Consider the following 23,051-nt stretch of genomic DNA (forward strand, 5'->3'; position numbering starts at 1 on the left):
GACGGATGTGTACAAAAGGCAAAAGATTAACGATTACCGCTAACTTTTCGGAGCGAAATTTGGGCAGCGGGGAAAAAAATCCGACCCGTGGGCCGTATCGTAAAAAGCTGGACCGGTCACGTGCGTATGATTAGCCAATCAAATTCGAGGATTTAGGATTTCGGCCCGTTCAGATGCTTGAGAAAAAAATAAATTGGGATATTCCGGACTGGCATAGACTAGGAGTAATGTCCAATGCTTGCTTGTAGTCAGCTCTTAGTTGGCTTGAGATTGTTAGATGCAAGCATAGATTTCGTTCTTTGGTATAATTTGAGAAAATCCTTTCTCTTAAATAATTATTTCTTAATATTTTTTTTTTAAATAGATTGAACTAGAAAGTTGACCAAAAAGTGAAGACATTGGGATCAAGGTAAACATTGCTTTTATTGGGAACGTAGTTTTTTTGCACCAAATCCACTGAAATATTTACTGATTTTGGTAACAATTTTTGCTAAGTTATCAATACAATGATGCTGTTTCAGCAGCGGTGTAGATACTACAAAGGTCAGTATAAAAACACTAAAATTTAACAAGAAAATTCAACAGGCTGACGTTGGAACACAATATTAGGATACACAGCTTATAAATCAAGTTTGAATAGGATGGATTTCTGCCAAGTGATATATGAGGCAGCTAGGGCAATCCATTTCAGTCTGCTTTAAAATAGATTGCATATTGTACATTGAAATTTTATGTCCTTTATCGTGTTGAGTTCAAGTACGTACATTCGCTTATAGCCCTAATGTAAGGACTGAAGTTAACTCCCTTTCCATGAAATAATTCGAGTCCATTTGTAGTTTGTGTATAAACTAGTCGTTCGAAATTAGTACATGGAGCTGTAAGTAAGTCACCTGCAACTCCATTGAGTCCGTTAAATGACCACTTCTTAATAGATCCACGAATGAGAAACATTGCCATCAAAATAATTCAGCTTGTGAGTAAATAAAGTCACCTCCACTTACACAAGCTCGACAACGCCTGAACCAGCCACGAAACTCGGAACTCACTTGAGCCTGCTATGCTAACTACCCAGCGTTTCAGTACGTACATCAATTTTTGATAATTTCACATTTTGGAGGAACTGATGAACACGTAGCACAGCGTGATAAGCGCTGGCTTAAGCAGGCGGGACTATGAAAGTTCGAATTCAAGTGGTGACTCGAGTTTCTTTTTTCCTTTTCTTCTTCATTCTTTTTTCTTTTTTCTGTCAAGAAATCATTTACCGAAAGGTAGCGACTGTCTTTCCCTTTCTTGTGTTTACAAAATCTTGTGGAGCTTTTGATCATTCGTTTATATCGATCGCTTTCGAACTCACAATGTCAAATAGGTTTGTGAAGGAGAAACCACAAAGACCTTTTCTGAATCGAATCGCTAAGGGAGAACCATATGTATTTTCCTTAGAACAGAAAAATCGTTTCACCTTCTACCTCTCCAAAATAACTAACCTGACGCGGTGCAAGCGACCGTAAAACGGCCTAACACGGCGGATGTTCGAAACCCGGGGTGACTCCTTTCATGAGGAGGTCGGGAATGCTTTTCGTCTCAGGTACAAATCTAGGATTCTGGTCTCACTTAGGATATTGATGACGAAAAGTCATCATTTCTAGCTCTAAAAGTATCCTTTAAGGTGCACTCGAAGAAATAAGGAAAGAAACACTCTCATTATTTTTTGGGTCTACAAGTGCGCACGGGATCCTTTCTTGAACAGTGGCTAGTAATCGAGACTATTGCGTTTTAAATCGTATCTTTTAGGGGTCTAATGAAGCTCAAGCAACGCAGACATTAGTCTCTTCCAACGAGAATCCCTGAACTTTTCATATGGGAGTTCCCCTCGGGTTTCCAAATGTCTAACGGGGAGTAAAGGATTGAAGGAGTGAAGGGGCGCAGGGGTGCAGGGGCGCAGGGGCGCAGGGGCGCAGGGGCGCAGGGGCGCAGGGGCGCAGGGGCGCAGGGGCGCAGGGGCGCAGGGGCGCAGGGGCGCAGGGGCGCAGGGGCGCAGGGGCGCAGGGGCGCAGGGGCGCAGGGGCGCAGGGGCGCAGGGGCACAGGGGGCGAGGGGGCGAGGGGGCGAGGGGGCGAGCGGGCGAGGGGGCGAGCGGGCGAGCGGGCGAGCGGGCGAGCGGGCGAGCGGGCGAGCGGGCGAGCGGGCGAGCGGGCGAGCGGGCGAGCGGGCGAGCGGGCGAGCGGGCGAGCGGGCGAGCGGGCGAGCGGGCGAGCGGGCGAGCGGGCGAGCGGGCGAGCGGGCGAGCGGGCGAGCGGGCGAGCGGGCGAGCGGGCGAGCGGGCGAGCGGGCGAGCGGGGAAGGGGCGAAGGGGCGAAGGGGCGAAGGGGCGAAGGGGCGAAGGGGCGAAAGGGCGAAGGGGCCTGGAAAATATCTGAATCACAATGATATTGTGATGTTAGGAGTTTTATTCTTCCTTGTTTTAAATGATGAATCGTCCAATAGGTTTTTGATAACGCTGGTTGTAGGAAACTGACTTACAAATTAACGGAAGACATGGGTTAAGTTAAAACAGAAACAATTAATAAAGTATCTAGTTATAGTGCGTTTTACAATGAGTTGTTATTAAAATTGATTACGTTTAAACTCTCGCTTTAAGATCGAAATCAAAGATTCCTAGAAATCGAGTTTTTAATAAATAGCTGGAGAATTCAAAAACATAGGCGAAGTCCAAAAATGAAACTAAATTATCTCCAGTAACAAATATTTCTTATTCTGGTTACCCAGCTCAAATTACACGACAGAATGAAGGTCTGGTCAATGGACAATAAATTGAAGAACACAGTCAGTACTGGCGATAAGCTTCCCATACAACCTAGAATAACGAATACAACGTTTATTAACTTACCGAAATCTTGATACAGTAAAAGAATCCTGTTGAAAATTAGACTGAGTCGTTTAACCTTAGTCCAACAGCTAGAAGAGTTCACACACAATGTTCTTTTCTCCGGCTTAAGTTCGCAGTTAACAAAACCTGACTTTATTTAATACGATGAGATGTAGCCTTGCTATTGGTTGGTGATGACTTGGGATATATGATCACTGACATTAAGTTACCGAAATTCTAACATGATGACCTAAAAGTGAAAGACTATTGGCTATTTTATGGTTAGTCAAATTTCACTCCAGCGCTGCAGGTCTGTGACCATTTTCTCATGCACGTTTTCCCCTTTTTTCGTTTTCTTTGTAACCTTTACTTCTAAACCAACAAGATGAGGTGAGGGAAGGGAGAGGGCTAGGTGACTCCTCTCCGCCTTTGGCGCTTTAAATAACAGTGCTCCAATTTGCTTACTTTCCCAAAATTCATCTAGGAATAATCTGATATAGACATTTATTTCTCACTTATAAAGCCTTTCGCATGGAAAACAAAGTCTTGAACACCGGTCAGTCTAGTTTTCATCCATTATTGCTTTCCTTAATTTAAGTTTTAATTGCTTAAATTGTTTTAATATGAAGTTGTAGATATGCTCTACTGCTGACATTATTTAGCAAATTTGAATCAGGTGTACGAGTAGAGGTGCCTATCAGTTCCAGCACGCCCCAAAAAAACCCAAGTCTGAAAGGGTTATTTTTTTTCTTGACATCTCTAAAATTGGAGACGATTTGACATGCCTTAGCGATAAGAACATCCATAGAAATCTACATAGACCGCGAGCAGTCTCTTTCGTTTCCTAGTGTGCGCTGGGAAAAATCGAATGCAATCGAGCGAAAAGCGAGCGGCGACCGATGAAGGAAACGCGCCTTGCTCCATTCTGGCCCCTCATTCTTTCTCTCATTGCATATTTTCGACTTTTGCCTTCCCTCGTACGATTTTCGGCACAAAAACCGACTGCTCACAGTCTAAAATCTGTTTGAAGGAAACATTATGCGATCTAATTATCACCCAAGTGTCATCAAGTGGCAGCCAACTTCAAGTTCTACTTCAGACTATTTAACAAATCGCAGTAATATTAATTACAAAATTCTCTTTTCAAAGTTCTTCCTATATTCTGAGCTTTTTAATTTCTATGGCTCGGTCAGAACGATTGACAGGTATCCTAATGAGATAATAAATGTAAACTAATGTTCCTATTTTGCTGGTGTCAACTGTACCTATGTACTGCTTTGTAATCCAATAAATGATATGCATCTTGCCGTCACGAGTATAAAATCGACTTTTGTCTGGAATAATCTGCTCGATAATCAATTCACATCGCAGTTAGACAACAGTGTCGCTGTTAAATCGCTTTCCACAGTATTATCCAGATTGACGACTGCCATCCGTATGTTCTCTAGAAGATTAATGAAATATGGGAAACTTTTCTTCATGTTTTCCAACTTTTGGATTAACTGTTGTCGTTTCTTCTCAACGTAAGGAGGAATATAGCTGTGCAGGAAACGGGACCAACCTCTCCTCTTGAAGTAATTTACAAGTGCTTGTGAATAATCAGTATTTTCTTTGGTACACCCAGGAAAAAGCTTAACGCTTGCTTTGCTAGCGCGGTCGATTAGTTTCTGATCTTTTTGTGTTTGCCGGTGATAACGATTTAAAACGGAATCCTCATCATCCTTCTTGTTTGCCCAGCATGTGCTTAAAATCAAGGATTTGGCACCAAGAAATTTTTCCAATGTGACGAGGTTGTAAAACCCTACAGAATTTTCGTGACCGTCATTCTTAGCCAAAACCGAAAACGTCGCACAATTTCCTGTCAAGTCATAGCATGCGCCCGCAGTCCACATGTAGGCTGGGATATTTACTTTGTATTTCGTATTACACAACCAAGTTCTTCCCCTGCAAATTTCGGGGTATTTATATTTTGGTATTTTGTCCTTTTCCGTGTTAACATAATCCGCGTCATAGCCTAGATACATTTGTGAGGGCACGGTGCCAGTAAGTAGGTAAGTACTCTTGGGGTCGCATTTTGTCCCCACAAACTGGTCCCGAATGGCGATTTCTGCCAGTCGCCAGGCTTCTTGATTGAGATCAGAAAATTGTGGCACTATATTGGTGTAAGTGAGACTCGCTGTCATTCTGTTGACGTTGTTGCTGTTCATCCCTGCAAAGAGAAGATTTATTTCTAGGTTACAATTAACACGTAGATGTGTTAAGAAATGGATTGGCTGTTTGGCTTGATGCCTTTGATGCTTTTGGTCTTTTGTTAAAATTTCCAAAGGGTGCAACAACTTTGTTGATAGCTGGACGGAGGACGTCAACTCTAAGAAGGCCTGTTTCGGAAGAAAAACAAAATTCTTCCGGGAATCTGAAGATTTTGCCCGGAATCGGGATCGGAGACTCGGGAAAATTTTCGGGAAACATGAAGTAACGTAGTTAAAATTCCGGGAGCTTGAGATTTTTCGAGAATGTCAAAAAAAGTCGGGACGATGTTCGAAATTTTCGGGAGGACTTTTTATTCACACATAGTACTGCTCGAACAGCGTTTGTTAGAGTTGTCACCCCCCCCCCCCCCCCCTGGCTCGGGAATTTTTTAAAATCGGTGGAGGCAAAGGGCTTCTAAAATTAACACTGAAACAAAAGACATATTAAGTTTTGGCTCATTGTCCTTTTTCCAACGCAACCACTCTATTGGTTTTCATTTGGTCTTCATATTGAGCCTCGTTTTTCTTCACTTTATGCAGGGTAGTTTTAAGGTCCTCGCGAAACGTCGCTAGGATTGCTCGCAAAATTTTAGTAACATATTGAACAGTTTCTGGTGAAGCTCACATGCCCATGATCAAAATCTTTTTCGTGGTTTCATTTGAAATTTACTCGCTGCTTGCAAGTTCATGCAGCTCAACTGCTTGTATGCTCGAAAAAAGTAATGCTATCACGATGGTGTCGGCTAGCTCGCAAATGCTCGCAAAGACCGTTCAATACCCCTAAACTTGTATTTCTGGCATACATTTCAAAACTTTGTACTCCACAAAACTGTAATCCTTATGTGTTTGTCGTCCGAGCAATCACTAATACCATATCCAACTCTTGATCTAGATGTAAGGTGTTTATATTATGGAAATGCAAGTGGATAATACCGTGAGGCCTACATTTAATAATGGTAGTCCCATTGAAATACGAAACTGTTTTGCTATGTAATCTGGTGCTGGCGGCCCAGATGCATAATAATAGCATTTTTTTTGTTTTTTTTTTTGTTTTTTTTGTTGAGACGGCACGGTAACGAATCCTGCAATCTGATTGGTTCTAAGCACGGTCCGGATTTTCTTATCTCTCTCCACGGGCACGGTAACGCAATTGATCCGAGATCATCTCAAAAAATCATTAAAAAAAACATCTCAAAAAAAGGTATAGTTGCTCAACAACCGTTGTAAATGGAAAAGAAAAATTTAGCAGTGGAATTAAAGGCCATGAAGTTCTACAAAAGGCGAGGGTTCATTCTCTGTATTGACAGAATCAAAGTCCAGTTTTTATAATTACGGCTGTGGTTTGTTGATGGTTGTGTACGTGTGTATTCGCTCTGATTTTCATGCCATTTGAGATTAGCTGCAAGTCGCTGCTTTTCAGTCTCCAGTTATCACTTAAAACACCGTGCTGCTCTTTTACTTTTTGGCAAAATAAAATGCTGTTTTCCACCATTCAAAAAAATGAGATGCTTTAATAAACAACAGTGAAATTATAAATTCTCGCAGTACTATGTTGTGCCGTAAACATGGGGCCACCTAACACATTTAATTGATTTCACTTTCGCCCACCGTTTGTCAAAATAAATGGTGTAAGAATATAATCAAAGTAAAGGTTATTAATACTTTAAATACAAATATAGTCAGCTAGAAAATTTGCCATGTAAGTCCTTTTCAGTCAGAGAAGTTGACTTAAAGTTTATAATATAGCTTATGGTTAACAAACTCCGAAGTCGAAATAGATCTTCGGCTGAAAGAAATTTCATGCATATGGATGATTTTTATCCAATTTTCATGCTCTTGTTGGTGTTACATTTTTTATGCTTTTCTCTCTTTTTAGACGAAGTTTTCCACGATTATGGCTCACCGTAGCGAAGTCATTTTGTTTGGCTGTGTAAAGTGCATACAGTATTTAGCAAATGATTTTCACCGATCGAGTCAGCTGGATGTGTGCGTAAACAAAGATTTTGCAACACAATCTTTTGGTTTACATTGAGATTGCCCAAACAAACTTAAGTAGGAAAAAAAAAGTTATTTACCGGCTAAGGGTAGGCCCGTATAGTGAAAAACTGTGACCGAGGTCTTGAAAATGTAGATTTTCAGATTCAAGACCTCGGTTACAATTTTTCACTATACGGACTTCCTAGCCCGCAAATAACCTTTATCCAGTATTGATTTTAACGTGGGTGGGAAGGCTGTCATGCTGCAACTAAGAAAAAGTTTGTAGCAGCTGCCTCGGAACAGTTTCGCAAAAGCTTATGGCAAATGCTTTGCAAACGGCTCAAGGTTGAGGTCTAATAAACAAAGTAAGGGGTTGGTTGAGCCATCCATTGAAGCTTTCTATGGTTAAAGTGAGCGTGACTTATTCCACATTATAAAATCTGGGAGGAACTGCGTGCGCTATGATTGGTCAATTCCATTTCAATATAAGTCCTTAAAGTACTCTGCTTACGTCACGCGCGTGCTCTGTTGAGTTATAATTCACTCTGTTTACGTCATGAGCTGGAGCTCATGCAATAGACCAATTTCGATATATTAAAATTCAGCCTTAACCCTTTGACGTCCAAGTGGCCATATACGGCCACTTAATGGTCATGCTCTTTGTACCAGTTGTGACGTCATCAATTTAAATGTCATCAGATATTCTTGATAAGCAGATAGTAGTACTAGGCTGGACCTTTCCGTACAATGGTCAGCTTTAGACATCGACGACATTCCCACGTCGCAAATCGAAAAACAACGTTATCAGTTTTGGTGCAAAAACGGTGGTAAAATGGTCCATTACGCCTATGATTGATCAAGGTCCATTTCTAGGCTTCGCCCGTAATTAACATCCAACTTTTCACGGCAGCCAGAAAGAACATACAACGCAAAAGGTAGCCAGTGTAAAAAGGGCGGAGAAAAACAGAAAGGAAAGGGAGAAACAAACAAAATTGAGAACGGTTAATGGCCTAATCCTCGAAAAATCTCTCCTTTTAGTAAAAAAAGCTTTCTTAGCAAAACTTAGGCTTATTTAGCGTCATGGCAGCTAAAAAACCTGACTAAACGGTTAAAAACGGTATTTTTTGGTTTCAGTTTGGTGTTCAAAGGGTTAAACAATAGACCTCAGCACGAGGCTCTGGGGAATAACTACAGAGTTTATGGGGTTTATTCCCCAGAGCCTCGTGCTGAGGTCTATTGTGTTAGGCTGAATTTTAATATATAGAAATTGGTTTACTTCTTTAACATTTTATAATATATAAAGAACTTGCCCGTATGCATTGTTAAGTTCTATAAGCACTTGAGAATATTAGAAACACTCGCGAAGTGCAAGAAGCACTCGGCTGCGCTTCGTGTTTCTCTGTGCAGTTCTCTCGTGTTTTTGAAAATTGCCGCATCCTTATATAACTCGACAATGCACTCGGGCTCGTTTTTATTTCTTTAACAATTCCGAACAGACTAGCTTCCACTTGCCTGAAGGATTGAGGTGACCTCGGTCAACCCTGAATGTCTTTCCTGCCCTGTAATAAGTCTTGTCTGTGCCTTGTGTGGATGCTACAGCTGAGTAAGGATACCTTGACTGGGCACACCTTGTGCCAATTCCGTACCACTGTATTCCATTATTATTTTTATCGTAAAGTCCTGTTGGAAAAATACGGGAAATTGACACAGGAACATTAGCCATCTGTGGACATCCTAGAATCAATGCTGAACGTCTCATTTCATCTTTCAGAATTCATTCTTAGATAAGGGACCAGTCTGTATTTATGGTCCAGGGAAGGGAGGGGTGTAGGAGGATTTAACGAGGGTGGTGGGGGGTGCCCAACTTAAAATCAGCCTCACAATAACAGGAGATGCTCACTTCAGGGTAAGTAAGGTAGGAGGCTCAAATATGTTGCAAAATCATAAATTTAAACATGCTATAGCTTTGCTGTTTTTGTCTGAAAATGCAGCAAATTGTGTATTAGAAGTTCTCAATATTCATAGATCTCTGGGGGAGCATGTCTCCCATACCCCCTATACAAGGCGACATATAAAAGATGACTGAAATGAGCTTTGAATGTTTGTTTGTGATATTGACTGATGATGAGGGCAAAGACCGTGGCAATGGTATGCATATGAGGACATTACGAAAGCTCGTTAAATTTACTCTCATGTAACTTAAAGTGGCTGGTTACAGTTTCCATCATTTCCTAGTCCTTAAACTTTGAAGGGTCATCACTGCCAGTCTTTATCCAATGCTGCTACAATAATGAAATCAAACTAAAACTCTAGCATTGGTCAACATATTGTCATCATTTTTGTAAGCTGAAAGGTTACCATAGCAACAGTATAACCCGTTAAAAACAGCCTTCATTATACCTTTAAGAGCTAATAACTTAAAAGTTAATTTGGTGACCCCCATTTTTTATTACTGGGCTATGATCACCATGTTATGGTACAACGTTTTGCAAAGTTCAAAGTAATTCTATTGGAGAGGTTTAGAATCACCATAATGTTTTGAAAATTTAGGCGCCCCTCGAATAGAATTTTTGGTAACTTTGCTAATAGCTGTAACATTGCATGCTGATCAGAACTCGATTATAAAAAATGGGGGTCACCGAATTCACTTTTGAGTTATTAGCACTTAAAGCTAAAATCAAGGATATTTTTCATAGGTTATACTTTTGCTGTGTGGTAACCTTTCAACACACAAAAATGACGAGAACTTTTAGACCAATGATATGGAACTATACGAAGTTGTGCCAGTTTTACTTTTTCAAGGAGTATTTGTCCGGTTGAACATTTACTGTGTCTGTGGAAACAAGGGTTTTGCGATTTATCCACGGAACAACCGAGGTCAGGTTTGTTCTTCATACCTCTAAACTTTGGATATTGATGAAGAAAGCAGCATAAAAAAGCCCAGGCTGAAGGAATATGGGAGGAGAAATACATATAAGTATCATATAGCTTATACATGTACCGTGCTCATACAAATCCTTCCAGGGGGGTCTATCATGATATCCGATGTTCGGCTTGTAGGCTGAAAAGTCTGCAGTTTTTCTAGTTGTGTCAAACTTAGTGGCGAAATATGGCGGGTCCTCCTCGTATGTCTGGCATAAAAATTTTTTGGAATCGGTCTCTTCAAATCCCTCCGGAAATTTCCCATTCAAAAAGAAATCTTTACCACATGCGGCCATGAAATCTGGTTTTGATTGATGGTCGAAGACGGTTTTTGTCTTGGTGATACCTCGTCTTTTGCGAAGACCCCGGTTATTGTGTACGACATCACAAGACTGATCACACTCAGTGCATTTTGTCTGCAGATCGACGATATCACCAGCGCTGCGGCCATAATATGACAACATCTTCGCATCTTCCAGCATATAGCCGTTAAAGGACAGCTTTTGTCGGCCTGTCGTGATATCTAGGAAAAGTAGGGAAAATCGCGCATTATTCTCTTGATCATCATCATCATCATCATCATCATCATTACGGCATTATTAGGGCAGTATTCTCTTACGGTGTGGATTTATCATGTCATTGTTGAGTACTGTAGACAGCTAGAAGCTGACGCGTAGCATTTCATTCAACATTGGTTTTCAGTTCAAAGTAGCTAAGAATTCACAAAGTTACATTTCATCCACATCACCCCTAATTAACTTAAACATAAGTTTTCTTTCCACCGTCGACAGTAAATTAAAAAAGGTTTTGAGACATCTCGAAAATTTGGATAGACAGGCTCGAAAATAAAGGAAACATGGTATGGTTAAAGATGTTTCGTAAAAATAACACAAAACATGTTAGGCTTAGAATGAAATATCTATTCTCAGTGAGTGTATGTAGCTTGTATACAGGGTAAATGCAGGCACTCCCGGCTCCTCTGTCTTCCATAGATCCCGGGGAACAATGCCAAGCTTGTACCATCAAAGTCTGATATCTTTGTGAACCTACTGAAGGAAAATATTAAAATTTGAGTGACCCCATCCATCAAAAGCAGTGTGAGGACCCAGCGGATCATGTTTACTTTAGGTAGTCTTGACCGATATATCGGTTGATGTTCTGGTCGATAGTCGGTCGATAGTTGGCCAACAATTGGTCAATAGTCAGACGGGGTGCGTGTCGAGAGATTTTAGTTCACCGATACCTCGCCCCTACGTTGCCGACACTTTGTGGACACTTCGCCGATTATTCACCACGTATAGGCCGACACTCGGTCGACAGTCGGCCAACACTCGGTCGATACAAAATGCAACGCTGAACACCCTCCAAGGTTGTCGAATTACTACGTGAAACAAGTATAAAACTAAAGCACAACCCATCTGCACAGCCCAGTCTCGGCCTGTTACATAAGGTCTACTCTATTATGAAATGGCAAACTGCTATTGCTATTTTAAACCCCTTTAGAATCAAAACGCGCCATGATAAATTCTTGGGAAATGTATAGGGAGGGAGGAGGAAAGTTGAGAGCAAGCGAATGCTTGAACAAAACGAGATTAAATATGATATTCGCGATCATTGGTGATTAATGATTAGAGAAGTTCTTTGATTGAGTCTTTATTTCGCTCTATTCCAATGTCTGTTTGTGCAGGTCAAATCATCCAAATAGATTAGTTGAAATACAAAAGTACTTCACACAAGTGATACAAAAGTATGAAAGCAACGTTTCTCTTACCATTTGTCTTTTCCATGCGAAGTCTCTCAGTGACAACACTCAATGCCATCAAAACGATAACAAGTAGAGAGGGCAAAATATTTTTAACGAACGCTTGAAAATCACATTTAAAAACGAAATCTAAACTGCGCCAACGCGAAATTTAGGATCTTTGAACTCGCTGTTATTAAGTAAACACACATGGAGTATGGTGCAATTTTTTTGCTTATGCTAAAAAATGCTTTCAGGTATTTCGTTTATTGAATAGGTTGTCGAATCACGCTGTAAAATTATATATTTGGCCAAATGAAGCTAAATTAAATTCAATGTGTGAGTAATTCATTGTATGGAGATTTGTGACAGAAGCAGGTAAAACGTTCTTGGATTTCAAAACATGGACAGAGAAACCTTCTAAGATATTCTATTTCAAGGCGAAGAGGAACCTTAAGCGTGCAACGAGATATTTTCGATCTTAATTCGCTTTTCGTTTGATTAGAGTGTGAAAAACATTTTCTTCATATAATTTCTAATTTGGCTAATCCAAATTTAATTACCTAAAATCTCGATACGAGCGATCAAAACCACTGCGCGCTAGTCGACGCGAACGAAATCAAACATTTAAATGTTAAACTGTCCGATCTAACTGGGGGAAGATCTATCCCCTGATAATAAATATAGAAATGCCAATGTTAAATGATGCTTTGAAATGTCGTTAAAAACAAACATTTTCTAACGTTAGGGACTATTGAAGTCCTAGCGAAATATTTTTGGCATTTGTGAGTGTTTGTTTCATCTTTTAATTTCGTGAATCAGGTCCAGTTTCTCAACATGTTCATACTAGATCGTGTGATAAATCGATAAAGGTATCTTCCTTTAACAAATTCGGTCAAAATTCGTTTGCCAGTATTAAAAGAAGTCTTAGTTGAAAGGTAAGAAAACGAAAATAGACGTAAGAGCTCTGAGAACCTATAAGAACTTGAACAAAACTGATTACGAAAAACAGGACATCTTAGTTCCTCTATGATTCCTTTTTATCCTTTTCCGGTAGATGTGCAGGATAAGCGGTCAGTTAGACTACAGGAAAGAAACGTTTTTTCTTACCGTTCTTGCTTTCATGATGAACTTTCTCAAGCACAACACAGGTTGTCATCAGAGCGATAACGAGGAGAGGGGTCAAAATCTTCATGGTGAAAACGTCCATCTCCAACTTAGAAAGTGGAAAAAACTGTGCAAGACTCTTGAACAGAGACAGCGGAACACACAGTCCGGAAGACAGAATGAGACAACGTAACTGATTTACTTTGTTAAATTTACTGTTGGAGTGAATCGATTGTCCAATCACGGAGTTTGTGGATGACATAATGGCTTAGTTTTCGCCGACTTCCAGAAGGCCTTCGATCTTGTTCACCATGAGTTATTGATTGAAAAACTGCGCATTTATGGTCTAGAGGACAACAGCCTGGTCCTTGTGCGTTCATTCCTTCAAAACCGAACGCAGCGCACGGTTATCCGGAGTGCACAATCCTCGCCCCAGGCTTTGACGCACGGAGTACCACAGGGATCCGCACTCTCTCCTCTTCTTTTCCTAGTGCATATAAACGACCTCCCGGAGGCAGTATCGCAGCCCACTACTGTGGACATCTTCGCAGATGACACGACGCTGAGCTCACACTCACCTTACACAAATACCCCTGGACTTTGTTCCAGACTATGTCAAAGTACTGTAGAACTGGAAAAATGGACAGGCAATAACCGGTTTAAGCTGAACATGGCCAAAACAAAATCCATGTTCGTAACCGGTACTAGACTGCGTGCAAAGATGGACCACTGCGACCAGATGGAAATCCATTCCAGCACGGGAGATGTATTGGAAACTACTACAAGCTATAAACTACTTGGAGTATATATTGACCCGGACCTTTCTTTTAACGAGCATGTTGAACATTTATGTAAGAAACTTCCTAAGCGCATCGGTATCTTGGGATCAATTAGGCATTATTTACCTTTAAATGAACGTATACTCTTCTACAATGCAACCATAAAGCCCCTTTTTCTGTATGGCGGAGCAGTCTGGAGTATAACATCTAAAGCAAATATCAGACGAGTCTTTCGATTGCAAAAGAGAGCGGCCAGGGTAATATTAGATGTTAAAACAGCAAGGGATGAACGAACTGTTGACTTATTTAACAAGTTGGACTGGTTGCCCTTCTATGAAGAAATCAATGTTAATAAGCTATGCATTATCTTTAAATGTCTACATGGTCAATGCCCAGAATACATATCTAGTAAGTTGATACGTGTGAGTGACATATCGGTAAGATCCTCGCGTTATAGTCACATCACGCTACGATGCCCTAAGAGCAACAGAGCGACAGAAGGAGGAAAAACTTTTGCTTCTACATCAACCTCACTATGGAATTCCCTACCTCCTAACATAAGATCCTGTGATAGCATTAATGTTTTTAAAGAGAAATGCTTATAAAGAAGGGGTATGCAAATATTGAACATTTCACAATTTCTTAGTGTCCTCTAAATCTTTGTATCGCATGCACCAACAAGATTTTAGTCCATTTTATTGATGTTAGTAATTTTACCAGTTTTATACTTATTATTATTCATAGTTAGATATTTTTAAAATTATTGTGATTTATATTTTAATTGTTTAAGGGAGAGCCACGAGTTTATCAGTCAATGACTGTAAAGTGTTTTTACCCTCATTAAATAAAGTTACTTACTTACTTACTTACTTACTTACTTATCTCTTCACAATGCGTTAGTGAAATTCAACCCCAAACTTCATAACTCATAAATGTCAAATATCTCCTCGTAAGTAAAATCACTAAGTCAAAAACGATTTTTGAGTGAAAATTGAAGGCCCTCAAAAAGGCATACTGATCAAAGAGGGCTTTGCAATGTTTCCTGCAATTTGATAACGGCAAAAGGGGTGAAAAAAGTCAATATAGAGAGAGTCCATAATTACGACATGTTGTTAGCGCCAAACTTGTTTAGATTTCATTACATTGAACTTAAAACATCGGACAAAGAAACCTTATAAGATACATTCGATTTCAAATAAAAGAAAAAGTTTTTTTTTTTTCTTTCAGTTCCCTTGCGTTCATTTCGTTTTACAAGCGATATTCTCGTCAGCCGACCCCGGTAATTAGAAAAGAAACCAACCCAATATTATACATAATGGTGATTAACGGTCTAAGCAGACGCCACAAAGCTTACAGGCACACGATGTTCCCAATCTCAAATACTCCTGCCACAGCTACTTAAAGAAGAAAGTTCATATATTCCAGAAAAAGCTGGTTGACTGGTTTTTTTTTTGGTTTTTTTTTCCGGTTAGAAGAAAATCAGAGATTTCAATTTTGACTAATGCAAAATGCCCCGCATTTTTTCACGACAATTCGGTTGGAACAATGGAAATTGCGATTTTAAGCTATGCTACCACACTAATTGGGAGCAGGTTAAGCTTTGTTTTACTTCAAACAATGAACAGGAAAAAGCTTTAAGGCTACTGAAATTCAAGGCGAGCAAGAATTTCTAGAGAACTTCTGACAAAGTTTATTTCCTCTCTGTTTTTATGAACAAGACAGTAATACATCGAGCATTCGGTCATAGGTCTTCTAGGAATGAGAGGAAGTTATCAAAACGACTTGATGATGTTATAGTAGATCAGGAACAAGAATAGAAGGCTTGTATCGGCATTCTATGGATACATTATAGAACCTAACATAACTATTACTATGTAGAGAGATTTCTACACACGTGATAATCATCTCAACGTATGATCTAGCCTTTTAACTAGTTGATTTTTTTTTTATCTATCGCTATATGTTTTAGCTGTTAAGCAATAAAATAATCGGTTCTACTGACGTCCTCGGAAGGTTAAGGCAGACACGACTGTATATAAATATTCTTAGTTTCCAAGAAAATTTACGACACCGACTAGAACTCGGACTCCGACTCCGTCGCTATCGAAAACCACCTGTAAATTAACACACCCCGCACAGAGAGAATAAGGCAATTTTCCATAGATCTTGAAAGATTAGCAAAGAAATGGCAAATATTCTCACCAAAGTGATTTTAACAGGTGAAACGGTCTTGGATTTCAAAAAAGGGACGAGCGAACCTTTTAAGATATTACACCTCAAGGCAAAGTATAACTTTTTGCGTGCTAGGAGAAAGCTTGTTTTCTGTTACCATTTCCTGCTCGATTTAAATCTTATGATCAGAATTCATTGAAAAAATACTTACCCTAATTTCATTGATTATAAGCTGGAAAGGGGAGGTCTTAACTAGTGCCAGTCGAAAGAAATTAAATATTAACATGATAATGGTTTTTAGGCTGGTGATAAAATGTAGAATTGCTTACGTTAAAAATTGCTTCTTTGCAAAGGAGCAATAGTTATTAATAGACTTTTTAACAAGGTTAACAATTTTCAAACAAAATACATATACACTGTTCTTTAGAGAACATTTGACTCCCTCTGCAGCGTGGGTTTCCAATGGGTCGCTCGGTTTCTTCAAAGTTTATGTCGGCATAAAATATCAAGCGTGTCGATTCTGGAATACTTGTTGATGGCGTCCAGCTTCTAATTTACAAAGAAACCTTCGATCGACGCGTTATTTTATAATTAAACTTCCAAATTGACCTTTTCGGCGATACGTGGGCCTGTTTAATTTTATTCTTTCAAATATCTATTAGGACAAGGTAAAGGGGCAATTAGTATGTATTTGCCCCTGAACATCCCATAACAGCTATTTGAAAAAATAGAATTCAAAATGGCCGCCGTATCGCCGAAAAGATTCCATGTCTAGGCTTAACAGGGGACGATATACATCTGGCAACAATGAAGAAAACATGTCACCAAGTGGAGGTGACTGCTAGTGTGAAATAGTTAATTAATATAAATGCAACAAGCGGCGTGGCGATAGTTTTTGTAAACATTTCCAATTTAGGGAATTAAAACTGCTAAGGATGCGCGGTGCATCATGGTAAGCGGTGAATTGTGACAGGCCAATCTCACGCGAAATTCTATTTTCAAGGGAATTGTTTTTCCTTTGGATTTTCACTCCAGGGCATCAACTCTTTCGATACATTGTCAAGCCCATGTGTAACTGAAGTGGTGTCTTGGACAAAGATGTGATGAACATTGTGTCCGAGATGTGAAGTGCTAGATACGGGTTCTATGACTGTCACCGCAAGTAACTCATGATGCTTTTAAGCCTTTTAGTGAGCTTTATTGGCCTGTACGTCTAAATTGTTATGAAGTTTCAGTTTTAGTTCTGGGAAAATGGGTTCTAGATGTATAAACATAAATTAATTTACTCTATCTTTGGGACCACTACACGGACATAAACATTATTTGGATGTCTGAAGATTGAATAACTTGAGCACCACGATATGATAAACTATTTTGCTAGGGAAATGAAGCCCTCGTGTCAAATTTTAATGTCACAGTAAAGCCCGTTCGTTCCGTAGTAAGACGAAAACAGGAATAACATTTATGTATAACATCAATTTTGTTTGGCTGGCCTATATATAACGTTTGACGTTGTGAATTCAATTTCAAGCGTGTTTTCCAGAGCAATAAGATGTCGGAATGTAATTTTTTCTTCACAAGAAATTTAAAAGCAAATTGGATATTGAGGGCGAAAGGGAAAACAATAATGTTTTCTCCTAAATCTTCCCTAAGAAATTCTACCTTGCCTTGAAATGTAATGTTAAAACAGATTCACTGCGTGTTAATTAAGTGGAACAAAGTTTATCCGTTTCCCTGATTTGATTTTAAGATATCCAGACGTTTTTTAACAAGAATTTTGTCTCTGAATAAACAAGACTGATTGAGCTCATTTACTAGTCGAGGCGAAGATTTATGGTAACACAATCGGATTAGAAATCGCGGGCTAATAATCTATTTGTTAATTATTCGTGCCAAGTGCTGTTTTTCAATATCAATTAATTTTCGAAAATGTTGTCCGAAGTTAAAGGATGGAATGCACTTTTTTCTTCACTAGAAGTATGAAAACAAATTGAATATGTATGGTGGTAGCGACGAAAACTCAAAAACAGTTTAGTCTTTCTCCTAACTCTTTCCTTTGAATTTGCACCTTGCCTTGAAATCTAATAACTTAAAAGGTCTTCCTTGTGTGTTAATTAAGTGGAACAAAGTTTAACCTGTTTCCAATTGATGCTAAGACATTCACACGTCTCGCTCATATCCGGGTAAGAAAAAGTTTAGTTGTAATAATGACACACTTAACCAGAATCTTTTTTTATTAGTAGTATCAAATTACCTAAAGAAGAAGATATCGAAAGTCATGATGCATTTATTCCAAGTGATTAGAAAATTTGTCCAACGTTCAGCAGAATCAGATTCCGTTCCATTTCCTAAGAGAAAAATTTAACAACGGTAATAATTACATTATACTTCATGGATTGTTCGTATTGCTATTTCGAATAATTTAATCGAGGAATTATGGATCTGTTTTTCTTTCTTCATTGATCGACATCGGTTCTCCGAACATCTAGTTTTCGATACAACAGAAACATCTAAAATACAAGTTTAACGCTGCAAATCGAAAATGAACAGAAATGCATTTCACGGAAGCTCGTTAAAAATTCCACGTTTCTTTGATATCTAATAGGTCAATGGGGTTGGTGGTCACATTGTGTCTTAAATGGGAACAGACCCTCAAATAATGACCTTTCTAGAAGCTCCTTCAGTTAGACACTTTCCACTTTGCCTTGAAATCTTATGGCATAAAGGGTCCTCTTTGTTCCCTCACTGAAGTCCAAGCATAACTATTTCTAATTTATCAGTCGCGATTTCCGTGAAGAGGCCCTCGATTTAGGCTTGGTGGTGGCTTTGATTCTTTGATTCTTAATGTAGGTAGAAAAAAGTCTGCATTTTGCAGTCTGCCGCGTTTTACTGACCGCGACTGGAAACATTTCTAATTTTTTAAGGAATGAAAATTGCTCACGTTTTAAGTGAACAATGCGCGGTTCATCACGGTAAGTGATAAATTGTAAGAGAACAATCTCACGCGAACCTCTCTCAAGGAAATTGTTTTTCTTTGGATTCTCATTTCAATATATATCGACAATTTCGAGGCATTTTCAAGCCCAACTATAACAACACCAGTGTGCAACTGAAGTGCTGTCTCGAACAAAGATATAAAGACAACGGCGCCTGAGATTTCAGCTGCTAGATATGAGGTTTATAATTATTATTGCAAGTTACTCATGATGCTTTTAAGCCTTTTACTAAGCTTAATTGGCCTGTAAGTTTAAAATGTAATGAATTTTAAGTTTTAGTTCTGGAGAATCAGTTCTAGACATAGAAACAAAAATTTGCTCTGTTATTGAGACCGCTACACGGACATAAATAGGATTCGGACATCGAGCTTAGTCGGTCTTTATGAGAGAATCTTGACCGAGATTGTGGTACAGACTGAACGTAGTGAGGTCTGTACACAACACCGAGGTCAAGCTAGAAATCTCCAGCTTATAATCCATTTGTTAATTGTTCGTGCTAAGTGTTGTTTGTCATTATCAATTAATTTTCGAGAATGTTTTCCGAAGTAAAGGGATGGAAAACATTTTTCCTTCTCTTAAGTCTGAAAGCAAATCGAATATGTATGTATGAAGACGAAAATAAAACAAAAAAGAGTCCTTCTCCTCATACTCTCCTTTTCTTCAACCTTGCCATGCAATCTAATAACTTAAAAGGTCTTCCTTGGGTGTTAACTAAGTGGAACAAAGTTTAACCTGTTCCAAATGGATATTATGACATCCAGCCGTCTTTTAACGTGAGTTTTACAGTGTTTCTCTATGAATTCATAGTAAAATTTTCTTCAATCGAACATTTTAACTTTTAAAATGTCCACATATATCCCGTACACATATTGGACATTTCAAATATTTAAGGCAAAATTTTTTTTGTTTTGTTTTCTTTTGTGTTTTTATTTTTTTATTTTTTTTCGACATCCAGAGAAATAGATATTTTAAGTGACGATGTTTTTATTTCATTTGGTAGGCAATTTGTCCAACGTTCTTTAGAATCAGATTATGGTCTATTTCCTAAACAAATTAAATTCGATGAAATTTCTATTTTCCTTTATCTTGCGTTGATCCTTCTTTAATATACGCTGAAGAATTTCTTCATCCGTCTTAGTCTGAGCGAAATCTAATTTAAACGTATTCCTCTTCGTCTTAACCGGTTCGTCGATCTTTTAGTTTGGAGATATCAGAAACGTTTCAAATACAAGTTTAAAGCTGTGGATCGAATATGAACAGAAAATGGGCTTTCGCGGAAGCTCGTTAATAAATTCACGCGCCGCTCTGAAATCTAATAGTTCAATGGGATTGGTGGTCACATTGTGTCCTTAATGGCAACATAGAGCCTGAAACAAGGAACCTCGTAGAATCTCCCTCAGTCGGAAAATGTCCTCTTGATTTTGAAATCTTATAGCTTAAAAGGTTTTCTTTGTTCTCATTGAAGCTCTAAGAATCGTGACTTCCGTCAAGAGAGGTAATGTGAGCTTGGTGGTGGATTTGACTCTTTAATGTCAACAAAACACGTGAATTATCATAAAATTATCTTTTTTTTTTCATTTATTCAACGTCCAACCACAATCATCATAGTTCCAGAGGTCGTCACAATAAGTTCACGGAGTTTTTAATCGATCCTTTTTTTAACATTTCAAAAGTAACAAATCAATTTGCATTCTTCGTTAAAGGAGCACAGAAATATTGTCTGAAAACTATTAATTGTTTAAACTTCCAAACTGTTAATGATAATATTGACACATTTTTACAGAAATTTGTCATTGACACTTCCGCATCCAAAACCTCTTGGAAAATATTTTGAATTTCTTAACAATCAAGCACTCTGGTTGTTATATTATTAAGACATATACCGTCCTACCACGCGATTGGATGATCTATTCAATCGGCGAGACTCTTTCGAATGCAATACCTCCTAACATAAATAAATTTTAACAGGGGAAGTTTGTCCAATTCTATCTTGGCGTTGTGTTAGAGACTTGCCATTCCACAAAGTTCGTGTTGTTTTATTATTTAACTCTTGCTGTCAACTGCCATGGTCTCGTTCGTTTTGAAGAATTTGACCTCTTTGCTTATTATTGTATTGATCACGTCCGGTGTTGTGACTGAAAAATTTTCCATGAAAAACAGGAATGGTAAGTTGATTATCAAAAAGTTTACTTTTTTAAATGCAAGCAATTTTCGTGTTTGCTACCTTTTTAAATCCTAAAATGAAATAGAAAAGATCCATCATGATTTACTTTAAACAGATCGTAATACTCGTTATACAAAGTTTCATTCACTTATAATCAAGTTTTGGAAATTTTTGCATTTTGCCGGTCATCTTTTCATGTAAAATTTCGCTCGACTAGCTTTACCTGAGACAAAGATCTGGCCAGAAGAAGGAACGTTATAATTGTATGTTATTTACATAGATGGAACAAAATGAAGTGCATGAAATCTGTCGTGGCAATAAGGGGGTGCATTAAAATACTTTTTTTCCAGATCCTGAAGTAAATATTTCGCAGATTTCAGTCCTGGTCAACTGAGGACAAAGATACGGTTTATGCGATGACGTCTAATTCTAAATATTAGAAGTGGATAAATGGAAAGTAAGATTCAAGATTGCAAATCGACAGGAGAAACATTTTGTCTTAAACTTGAAATCTAATAGCTCGGAAGATTTCTCTTGTTCATTGAATAAAGTGAGTAAATGCAAGTTTAACCTGCCTTTCCGGCTGATCCCATTTCGTGTTTACAGACATTTATTCAAATAACCAGAATTTTGTCCCTTTTTAAACTTGGAAAATATTTATCTTCTCCAAGTTGTAGTGGTGGGACGATTTCACTCCATCACTCATTCACTTCCTGTTAGACATTTGAAACCGAAGGGGGGAAGTCAAATATGAGAAGTTCAGGGATGCCCGTCGGAAAATTTGAAATTATCTCCTAAAGAAGACTAATGCGGGCGTTACTCGAACTTCATTAGACCCTAAAAGACACCACTTAACACGGAATAGGTTTGATTACTAGCCACTGCTCAAGAAACGCGCGCACTTGTAGACCCGACTCAAGTCCTCAAGCGATCGGCGGAAAACAAATGAGAGCGTTTCTTTTATCATTCTTTCTTCGAGTACACCCTAAAGGATACTTTGACAACTAAGAATGGTGACGTTTCGTCATCAGCACCCAAGGTTAAACCAGAATGATTGATTTGCACCCGACATGATGAAAATCCCCGACCTTTTCATGGAGGAGACCCCCCGGTTTCGAACATCGCGCTGTGTAAGGCCGCTTTACAGTCGCTTGCACTGTGTCAAGTTAGATATTCTTTGAATTTCTGACGCAAATACTATTACCGCAAAAATGATCTACATTGAATACATTTTCGCACGAACGTTTAAGTAAATAGAAACTAATTATATGAATAGCTCATTTCCCGAAGGTGAAGTCCACTTATTTTTAACCGTACTCGATTCCGATTGCCGAAAACTGCGGAGATATTGAAAATCGCAAAATTGATGAGCTTTCTGAATGTTCGAATTATGATTCAAGCCGTCATTAAAAGTTTTGGACTATCAACAGACAAGAGATCTAGAATTGAGGAGAATTCGAACGAAGCATTTCGCTATTATTTATACAGTATTGTAAATAAATGCTGCAGGGATGAATGCAAACATGGCGAAATGACTTGAACAAAATAGTGATTAGATAGGAAAAAAAAAGACATTAAACAAAACTGAAAGTTCAGCAGTCACTAACATCCCCTTTGGAAAGAGAAGGAAAAAAAGACAAAAGACCAAAAAGATGTTATTACAACACGCGTACGGGGTATTCGTGTTAGGTAACCCATCCAAGCCTGAACCAGTTAACTTTGCTGAGCGGACGAGAAGCGGTGCTGTCCTTATGGTATTAGGGAGTTTAAGAAAACCACGACGGCAACGAGGCAACGGGAGCGTCGCTAAACAAAAGGTTCAATGAGCAGATCAATAGCTATGCACGTGCATTATAAATCTTTGTACATTTCTTTGCCATCCTCTGCAAAACAACAACGTGAAATGTTTAAATTCTGAGTTGTCTGAATAACGAGAACCACGACGGTTAATTTTTTCAAATTTCTATTTCAAATTTATCGCCGTGGCCCAGATTCAGTTTTGTGATAGTCTTGACAGTAATAAACAAAGTATATGACTTAAGAGTGCCGCGAAATTCGTAGGTAAAATATTAATTCAT

At 38.8% G+C, this 23,051-nt stretch overlaps 2 protein-coding genes across 2 annotated transcripts; both read right to left on the reverse strand.

The window, feature by feature from the left end:
* Nucleotides 1-4,221: 4,221 nt before the first annotated feature.
* Nucleotides 4,222-5,111, reverse strand: LOC145502552 (uncharacterized). Its single transcript, XM_081481880.1, has one exon. The coding sequence runs from the start codon at nt 5,071-5,073 to the stop codon at nt 4,222-4,224; it is 852 nt and encodes a 283-aa protein (XP_081338006.1). The 5' UTR covers nt 5,074-5,111.
* A 3,452-nt stretch (nt 5,112-8,563) lies between these two features.
* Nucleotides 8,564-13,124, reverse strand: LOC145460173 (uncharacterized). Its single transcript, XM_081444906.1, has 3 exons — nt 12,866-13,124; nt 10,094-10,537; nt 8,564-8,772 (listed from the first exon to the last, which is right to left on the reverse strand). Exons 1-3 carry the CDS (start codon nt 13,122-13,124, stop codon nt 8,564-8,566), a joined length of 912 nt encoding a protein of 303 aa, XP_081301032.1.
* Nucleotides 13,125-23,051: the final 9,927 nt, after the last annotated feature.

This window comes from Orbicella franksi, chromosome 11 (genome assembly GCF_964199315.1).
Source record: "Orbicella franksi chromosome 11, jaOrbFran1.1, whole genome shotgun sequence".
Taxonomy (NCBI): domain Eukaryota; kingdom Metazoa; phylum Cnidaria; class Anthozoa; order Scleractinia; family Merulinidae; genus Orbicella; species Orbicella franksi.

Bases quoted from the DNA above. Each gene is read 5' to 3' on its own strand.
- LOC145460173 (XM_081444906.1), bottom strand. From the start codon at position 13,124: ATGTCATCCACAAACTCCGTGATTGGACAATCGATTCACTCCAACAGT. The intron at 10,538-12,865 runs GTAAGAAAAAAC...TACTTTTCCTAG, and splicing joins TCATCATGAAAGCAAGAACG to ATATCACGACAGGCCGACAA. The intron at 8,773-10,093 runs GTACATGTATAA...TTTTTCCAACAG, and splicing joins GAAGGATTTGTATGAGCACG to GACTTTACGATAAAAATAAT.
- LOC145502552 (XM_081481880.1), bottom strand. From the start codon at position 5,073: ATGAACAGCAACAACGTCAACAGAATGACAGCGAGTCTCACTTACACC.